The 9,873-nt window shown below is 37.8% G+C and overlaps 1 protein-coding gene across 1 annotated transcript; it reads right to left on the bottom strand.

Moving 5' to 3' along the window:
• Window positions 1–3,601: 3,601 nt before the first annotated feature.
• Window positions 3,602–9,306, bottom strand: LOC113532606 (vitelline membrane outer layer protein 1 homolog). Its single transcript, XM_026924044.3, has 3 exons — window positions 9,051–9,306; window positions 8,839–8,951; window positions 3,602–4,480 (listed from the first exon to the last, which is right to left on the bottom strand). Exons 1-3 carry the CDS (start codon window positions 9,294–9,296, stop codon window positions 4,171–4,173), a joined length of 669 nt encoding a protein of 222 aa, XP_026779845.2. The 5' UTR covers window positions 9,297–9,306; the 3' UTR covers window positions 3,602–4,170.
• Between the last annotated feature and the right edge of the window lie 567 nt (window positions 9,307–9,873).

The raw sequence follows: 9,873 nt of genomic DNA, 5'->3' as shown, positions 1-9,873 counted from the left end.
CAATCTGAAGTTCTAAAGCAAGATTCCCTTTGCCTTCTGGACTCTTTTAACTCGACCTGAGTCAAAGTGCATATATCGGGACCCGTACCCACAATCAGGTAGGGACGTAGCCGCTTTAGTAGGCTGCTGAGACTAAACACTTGGCTACCCTCCCCATGTGCTGCTTGAGATGTGCATTTCACAGACAACTTCAACTTGTTCTTGGAGCAAAGACATTTATTTAAACTGGACAGGTTTCATCTGAACATCTCTGGGACTCATACGGTCATTTCCAACCTAATCTATAGCATCCCTTTGATGGCTTCAAACAGCAGCAGCAACAACAACAACAACAGCAATAGGATGATTGGTGTGCCCAACATCAAGCAGCTGACCCCTACACCCTCTCCCACCACACTTTTAGCGGTCTTTTATAGTGAGTGTGTCTGACATGTAGGTAACCATGCTACTTTTCAGAATATTCCTGTCATTTGCAATACTTGGTGGCATGGTCACAGGAAACAAAAGAGGTCCTTAAACACATGTAACCTGAAAGAGTGAATCCTATAGAGAATCATGTCATTGCATGATCTGCTGTACTAAATGTAAGGTCATTAACAAATAAATCTTTTGTAATTAGAGAAATTGTTGAAAACCATAAGCTGGACATCATCTTTCTGACAGAAACAGGTCTTGACAGTAATTATAATTTTATCCTGAATGAAACGTCTCCACCAGGTTTTGGACTTTTTGTGTGTGTGTGTGTGTCCCTAGACTTAATAAGAAGGGTGGTGGAGTTGTCTGTCTGTTCCGCAATACTTTGTGTTGTCAACGTATTTCTCTGGGGGATTTTGAAACTTTTGTATACTTTGCAGTGCATCTGAAGAATGAACAATCTGCTCTTTTATTAGTTTTCTATCATCCCCCTAGATTCAACAAAGACTTTCTTGATTATCTTGGAGAACTGCTTTCTAGGATTTTAACCAACTTTGAATACGTTTTGATCACTGGTGATTTTAATATCCATATGGAGGTAATCTCTGATCCATTGGCCCAGCCACCCACAAATAATAGATGCTGCTATATCTGACCCTTATTGTGTCTTTTTTGAAATTTCAGTATGTACTAAAACTTTGAGTGATAAGAGAACTGTCCCTAGGCGCTATGTCACTGCTGATACCACAGTGACCTTCATGGAGCTCATGTCATCTTTCCCTCCTCTCACATCCCCTTCCATAGACACTCTTGTTAAGAACTTTAGTCTAAGGCTGTCTGAATGTATTAACTATGTAGCCCCTTTAAAAACAAAGACTGTCTATGGGACCACTAAAGCCTCATGGAGAACCCTAGATTCTTATTCTCCACTATGGATAGGCTACTTAACCCTTCACCTGAAATATCATCAGAACTTCTCACAAGTGTAAAGTGCAATGAGTTTGCAGAATTCTTTAGTGACAACATTGTCAGCACTTGTCCTGCTTGTAAGGTCTTTAACACCTTAGCTAGTGCTTTGGAATGTAATCTGTCCATCTTTTCAGTTGTCAGCCCCAGTACACATACACAGGTCATAGCACTTATGAATACTTCTATCTGCTCTCTCCCCACTACCCACTACATTTTTTAAAAAAGTTGTGAAATGTTTATTACCAGATATTCTGAATATCATTAATCAGTCCTTACAGCAAGCAACATTTTAAAACTGCAATTGTTATGCCCCTTCAACCTTGATTCTTCTGTACTCAGTAACTACAGACCAATCTCTAATCTTCCATTTCTTGGTAAAATAATTGAAAGAAATAGTGTCCATACAGCTCTATTAATTATGTCAATATCAATAAACTTAATGAGATATTTCAGTCTGGCTTCCGTACCAATCACAGCAGAGAAACAGCCCTCGAAAGGTTTTAAGCTATCTGCAAATTATTAGGGATTCAGCTAATTTGGCAATCCTAGTTCTGCTAGATCTGAGTGCTGCTTGTAACACTGTTGATCATGAGATTCTACTTGACTGACTAAGGAACAGGGTCGGTCTATCAGGCCCTGTCTTAGACTGGTTTAGATCCTACTTATGCAGCAGGAAATACTATGTTGCACAGGGTACTTACACCTCCAGGTGTTATGTGATATCTTGTGTGTCCCTCAAGGCTCAGTTTTGGGTCCTCTATTATTTAACCTATACATGTTTCCTTCAGCTGATGCAATTAATCAGTATAACATTTCCTTTCAGCAGTATACAGATGACACGCAACTCCATCTTTCACTTGCACCAGATGCCCATAATTCAATTTCCACTCTACTGGACTGTATGAAGAGCATAAATCTGCGGAACTCACAGAACTTTCTACAGCTAAATTCAATTCAATTTTATTTGTATAGCGCTTTTAACAATGAACACTGTCTCAAAGCAGCTTTACAGAACATAAGAAACAAAAAGCATGCAAACAGAAACAAAAACATGCAAACAGTCCTAGATGTCAGACAAAATTATGCCTAGTGAGCAAGGCTGAGGCGACTGAGGCGACTGTGGCAAGGAAAAACTCCCTTCGATGATATGAGGAAGAAACCTTGAGAGGAACCAGACTCAAAAGGAAACCCATCCTCATTTGGGTGACACTGGAGAGTGTGATATGTATAAATAAAGATAAGACTGAAGTACTTGTTATTGGTAATGATGGACAGAGAACATCTATGCTTCATATCTTGACTCATTATCACTAAAGGCCGGTAATCAAGTCAAGAATTCAAGAATCACGTTTGACAGTGACCTCAGTGTTAAAAAACATACTAGCAATGTCAGTAAAACAGCATATTATCAACTTAGAAACATCTCCCAAGTATGTGACATTCACTCCCCTACTGACAATGAGAAACCCGTTCATGCATTTGTTACTTCTAGACTTGATTATTGTAATAGCATTTTGGCTGGGCTACCAAAGAGCTCTATTAAACACTTACAAAGAGTTCCAAATGCAGCTGCGCAAATGCTGACTCACCCTAAAATAAGAAATCACATTACTCTGCCACTCAGATCCCTTCACGGGCTGCCTGTATCATTCAGAATTGATTTCAAGATCCTCTTATTAGTTTTTATATGTCTTCAGGGTACTGCTCCAACATACCTTTGTAATATATTAACTAAGTATACTCCAGCAAGATCACTCAGCTCATCCTACGGTAACTTGTTGGTTGTACCAAAAAAACATGGCTAAAAAGTGCTGAGTCAGCTTTTTGTTATTACAGTCCCAAGCTATGGGAATTTTTTACTGGTGGTACAGATGAGTGTCAATTGATTAATGTTAATGCACACTTTAAAATCAGTGGCACCAGGAAGATGAAGGTGACATTCTTCGTGTTTATTTTTGCTCTTTTCGCATTACTTTTGCCATTGTTTGCGCTTGACGCCTCAGACCCCATTGGGCCTGTGTGATGTTGACTGCCTGATCCATAAATCAACAGAACCAGTGTGAAAGATAAGGACAGCAATATTGGAGTGTGTTTGCAATCACAACAACAGCACGTTTTTATCTCAGCTTGATCTCTTTGTATTAACTCTCAAGAGCTAGAATGTAAATGTGAATACTCATTAAACAACTTTCAATTCTGGGGAAAATAAAGGAAAACATTTTTTAATTAAAACTCATTTAATTTAGGAATCTGTATCACCCTCTTGTTCTGTTTAGTACTTAAAAATCGATGTGCCATTGTGTCATATTACAGCAATACAATTGTAAAGGTGAATTGTAAATGTCCAATATATAATTTCTAGTAATGTAGCAATGTAAATAACATTTAAAAAATTAATATGTGACTTTTAATAATATTTTTTAGCACTTACACATTCAGGGGGTGGGCAATATGATGACATCATATCCTGATATATTTCATGTTTTCATATTTCACAATTAATTCATAATACAACGGCAGTTCCACATGAATGACATTTATTTATGTTTACATCCAATCAGCTAATTCCTGCTAATTAATACTTAGTATTGGAGATAGTCGAATTGTTGTAGATGTATCCGTGGCAACTCTTAGAAAAGCGTATCCTGACATTTATCAGAACAGTGATATCATATCATTCAATCACCCTTCAGTACTCTCAGATTGAATTGACCTGCACATGTAATTTTTAAAAATGAAAAACAGGATTTTTCAATTTTACTCAACAGAAATCCGCCAGATCTGATCTTACTGCTGGCTCTGGGTGCAGCAGTGGAAGCGCACATCATTGAGTGACGAGTCGTCTAGAGCGCCCTGGTACAGCTCCATCTTAGTCTGGATGCCACAGATTCCCCCACTGCGGCAATCATTACTCCAGTCTCCGTACTCTCCCCAAGTCAAGCCCTGGCCCTCCAGCGTTGGGTTGCTGCTGCAGCGGAAGCGGATGTTGTTGACGGACGTGTCATCTCCGAAGATACCCTGGTGAGGCTCCACTCGCAGCTGGAATGAGCTCAATGTACCAGAAGGGCACCACCGAGGCTCTGTCCACTCACCAAAACTGAGGAGGAAGGAGAAGTTAAACTCAACAGAAAAATCAAAATGTAGTCGATTTGGCGTTTCATGCTTGCTATAATCATAGACTTGCATCAACGACATATAGATTTCAAACTAGTGAGGTGTTTGTGAATGAGTCGGTTCTTTGAGCCTTGAAGAGCTGACTAGCATATATGAGTCAGGAATGGTTTTTTTAGATGTAGCCAGTAGCATTACTCTTGCAATGTAATTTAATCAACATGCTAGTAATTTAATATAGATACTAGAGATGTGTCATTCGTAAACGTTTCGACTCATTGAGCCGACTCTGTTAGGTGAAAGTGGAGCACTAACTCACGTACAGGTATATAAGCTTTTTTTTTAAAAAGATGTAGCCATGTTGTAAATATTGTAGTCTAACTGAATGAAAATGCTTCTTTTCAACAGCTCTTCGACTGCTGCTTGTTGAGGATGTGCTGTATCAAGTGTATCAAGTGTATTAAGGATGATGAATTATCAGGATAAATGCAAATGAATCTTCTTAATGAATCGCAGACACAGCAGGCGCAACAACATTAATTCTGGATGTTTACTGTATTTTTCAAAGCTTGTTGAAATATTGGAAACTTTGTTCATTTAGAAAAAATGGAAATGAGCCATTTGGGAGCTGAATGAGTCCCTTCTTACTAGTGAATTAGAGTTCCCATCACTACTCTATATTCCTTACCACACCCTACGGTGAAGGCTGCACCGAAGCAGACTTAAGCTTAATTCATGTTTTATAGATGACAGTAAGTCACACTGTGTCCTAAACCACATCAGTGAGCCTGGAGGCTGTCACTGAAGAACTGGATGTGGTTTGAGGTGGATGTTTATGAAAAAGATTTCAGGTGAGACTTTCATGTTAGCAACCTCCTAGACACAAAGTCCAAGACACAAACACCGGACACCAAACATGTCTTGGCTACTACAAATACATTCAGTAAGTGGAAAATGGTGTGAATTTGATTTCTCACCAAAGTATTCTTTAAGAAATCTGAAAGTATTTTTCAGCTGCCGGCTAAAATTAGGATATAGTGCACCTTCCCACTCTGAAATCAGAATGCTTGAGGTCCATTTAACATCATAAACAAACCAAAACCTTGTGTACTTCACTTTCAGTTACTACAAATAACAAAATAAAAATGTGCATTTAGTCTTTGTGAGAAGGAATGCTCACCTAGAACCAGTTTTGTGACATGTTTAAAAATGCAGATCTGAAATGCAGAGCTGGTTTTATGACAAGATTTATATGAAAAGCTTAATCTAGATTAGCAGTCATAATCCGTGATGGATTGTGAACGCTAAACCCTGATCTTAACCCATACAGCGTAGAAAGCAAAAACAACACTTTACTTTCAGTCCAAAAGAGTGCAACAGAGTTCACTTGTGCAGATTGTTCATGGCTAGTTACTGCTGTTGTGTCTGTGGCAGAAGGACTAGTCTCCAGTCTAAGTGGGTTTTACAGGAAGCCCAGAGAGACACAAGGCTATAATTCCAACACCAGTGGCACTTTAATCACGCAGACTACATCTAATCAATGCTGCGTCCATTACTGGACATCTCTAATGATCCTTCAATTACCCAGAGAGACCGGGCCTTTACCCCTTGAACATCATGAACACAGTTTATGTCTGTAATTATTGCACTGGGGTAAAGGGGGCATTATACCACAGTATTAGACATTATACCAAAGCTCTGTTGAATTCTTGATTCTGATTGGTCAGAGGTTGTTGATTCATTTTCTATAACAGCAGCTCTGACAGTAGTTTCAGCTGCAAATCACAGGTTTATATTAATGCACTCGTTCTAATACGCTTCTATATTACCAACTTACGCAAGGACATATTGTGAAGTTTTCTGTAAGGAGATGTTTATTTAGCATTTATGAAAGGAGCCTCCAGCGCTTTGTAAGTATCCGATGTAAATCCGACACATGACTGATTTGTGGTTTCTCTGTAAGATAACAAGCTGTGTATTTTTTTCACTTACTTCGAGTGAGTGAAAAAAAGAGCACCTGGGAAGGAAACAACAGTTTATTGCTGCTATAATGTAAATGATAAAAAGGAATTTGTTTCATGGACGTTCAACAACATTAAATGTACAGTAACTATAAATGGATAAAACACATATCATTTTTTAATAAATGAAAAATTGCAAGCGCTGCCAAACTGCTGTGGTATCTTTTCTTTAACCGCACGTCTTGCCATATTTTATTCCTCACAAGAAGAATAAGGAAGAGTGTGTTAGCTTTTCCCGTCACTGGATGGTATCAGATGGGAATTGGCAAACATTGCAAGACCAAAAATAGGAACTACTTAAGCTTGCCAATCATGAAAAATACCCTGTCGTCTATAGACTGTAGAACTGGGACAGATTCTGTGAGTATTTTGTCACCGGTATGTGAACAGCTAACTAAATCATCCTCCGTTTCTCCATTCGGCTTCATCTGATTTAAAAACAACACATTATAAATAAAATTATTTCAAAAATTATATTTGCCTTGTTGGCTATTTAAGAGCTCCTGATAGCATTTACAGATCAAATTATGACATATGATTAGCCTAGAAAAACAATATATCGCACATATACAGTGTATAGCTGCTTTTCATAATTAGAATGTGAGAAGTCGAATAATAAAGGAAGTGAGAAAGCTCAAAAGTAGGCCAGGATCCTGAGGGTTCAATAATTTATAGAAAAAGTCACTTTATCATGAAAGAGCTGGGAATATGACAGCACTCCTGGATATGTGGAGCACCATGGCATCATTAGTTTGCCTCCTAAAATCACCTGGAACTTGCCTCGAAGACCATAATTTTTTTTCTGTAGTAAATAATAACCCTGTGAAGTCTCAGGTTATAATTCAGTTATTAATCTTAGAGCCAATTATTCAGTAACTGCAGTGAAAGTAATGGGAAAGGTGTGTGGTTACAAGAGTGAGGAATGGAAGTCCGGACTTGGGTTCGGCTCCTGGGAGTTTAACGGGTTAAATAATAAATAGCATGTTGGTTTGGTTCCACAAAAAAAACACAGATTCAATTCGGAAACCACCGCAAGCCTACACTGATTTCCTCTGGTGTTGTATGGCCTGAATTTACATATTGGATGATTGGATGATTGGTTCTTATATTTACATTCAGCTGAAGCTTGTAACTCAGAACCTCCAACCTCTGATGAGGAAAAACCTAAGAAAACATCGCTCAACTTGGAATTTCTACTCAGAAAGTCTGGTCTCCTCAACCCTAGCTCAACACAAAATCATATCAACATAGCCGCCCATCAACCCACACCATCAACAGTACATAAAAGATCACTTCTCTGCTTTAAAGGAGTTTATTGTAGTATTTACTTTCAATCACTCAACCCAGACACATTATTTGGATAAATCTATAACACTGACCATACAGCTTGCAGTTTTGAGAAAGTAAATACATCATAATCTCATGATCACTAATAGCTTCATGATAACAAAGCACACGCTTTGATGGAGGTGTCCATGTTTTTTTCCCCACTTTGTACCGCAAACTCAGAAAACGTCAAAATTACGTAACTCCGAGTTTAGACTTATTAATTGGAGTTAATTCAATTGCATCATAAAGCAAATTGGGGATAGATATAGAAAAATAATCAAGCCTGTTTTCCAATAACAGCACGTACCGAAGTGTTTTATTCTACTTGCCACTGATTAATCTTGTTTATTAACTAATAATTTAAGAACATGTAGTAATTTTTATTCATTTATATATTCGTTACATTTAATGTACTGAAACGACTTACTTCCTGTTACATTATAATCTCTAAATAAGATTTTAAAAATGTCTAAAAAAATCCAGAAACCGCAAAAACCTTCCATGCTGAAGACTTTCCCATGACGGAAAAACTTCATCTCTGACTGTTACAAAGCGCTGACACTGGAGACTCCTTCAAATGCTAAATAAACATCACACTCTTTTGTTTTTACATTTTGAATATTCTTATTTCAAACAAAACCTCAATTGTAATTGAGGAAATAGAGAAAACAATGGAAAACTGATTGAGTGCTATTTTGGTAATGCTTCCTGTGATTCCTGTATTCATAATGCATTTATCAAATGTTATGCAGCATACATAATACTTTATAATGCCTGGTGTACAGCTGCATAAATGCTCATAAGTAGTTGTAGTGACATGCATAACACTTTCTGAAGCATGACAGTGACTTCGTAGGAATACTGAACTCAAACCAGTTTTTGTAATTTTCCTAAACAAGATATTGTTATTCAGTATTGTGATATCCTTGATTTGAATATATTTTTGGTTTTCCAAAAAAATTTTAATGTACACTGAGGTTATGGAGGAACTCACTGTCCAGTATGGGACTCCACACTGTAGAGGAAGCGACGGTCACCACTTTGGACGCAGAAGAGACGGATTCCGTTCAGAGCTGTGTCATCACCGCCGTACTGTTTAGGCTCAACCTGTAGAGAGGATCTTATTAGCATACACAGATATGCTACAGATGGGCTAGAAGACATATGTTCTGGTGATAACACTGATGGGGTTGACAAAATTGTTACCCTCAGACTGAATCCCGTGGCGTAGAAGTTCTCAGGACACAGCTCTGACCACATCCAGTTCCCGAATTTCTCTCCATTGGGCACCGAAAGGATTGAGGTGTAATTTCGCGATGTGAAAGTCGTCCCAGCATGAATGATGCGAGACTGATCCTGAACATTAACCTCAACAGATGACACCAGAGTCAGCAAGCAGAGAATGGAAACATAAATGAGAGCCATGGTTATGGTTTCAAGAGCACGTCCCATCTCAGTACATGAAGCGTTTTTATTAGTGACACTCACGTCACTACATCGGTTTATCATGGGTTAATCATTCATTTCACATGCTCTTGGGAAGACACAGCTGCCACTGTGACTTTTATATACAGTAACTTACAGGGCCTTTGCATTTTTGTCGCTGTTCCATAATTTTCTTCTTCTGTACAGTACCAGAAAATATGACATAATGACACATACATGGAGATGTATACACTTTTTTAACATCACATACAGTATCTTTGCATTTTTGGTTCAACTTCAAGAAATGGGGATTAAATACTCTAAAATTGCAGGTTTATGTGAATAATATTTGTGGCTTTATTTATTTATTTATTTTTAGAACGTATTTATGTAGAAAAATCTTTTATCTTTTGTTTTAACTGGGCTGCCCTTCAAGTGCACTTTGATGAAGCATAATTCAGAGATCTATTAGAGTCTGAGAGAGCTTAAATACAAACATTTAGATTTTTGATGGAACAATTTAATATTTTTGTTCCTTATTTAACTCCATTTTTTTTATTTATTTTTTATCTGCAAGTTTAATAGTGATTAGACTAAAACATAA

Source organism: Pangasianodon hypophthalmus, chromosome 22 (genome assembly GCF_027358585.1).
Source record: "Pangasianodon hypophthalmus isolate fPanHyp1 chromosome 22, fPanHyp1.pri, whole genome shotgun sequence".
NCBI lineage: Eukaryota > Metazoa > Chordata > Actinopteri > Siluriformes > Pangasiidae > Pangasianodon > Pangasianodon hypophthalmus.
The sequence above is the reverse complement of the archived record's forward strand: the minus strand, read 5'-3'. Positions and strand labels throughout refer to the sequence as shown.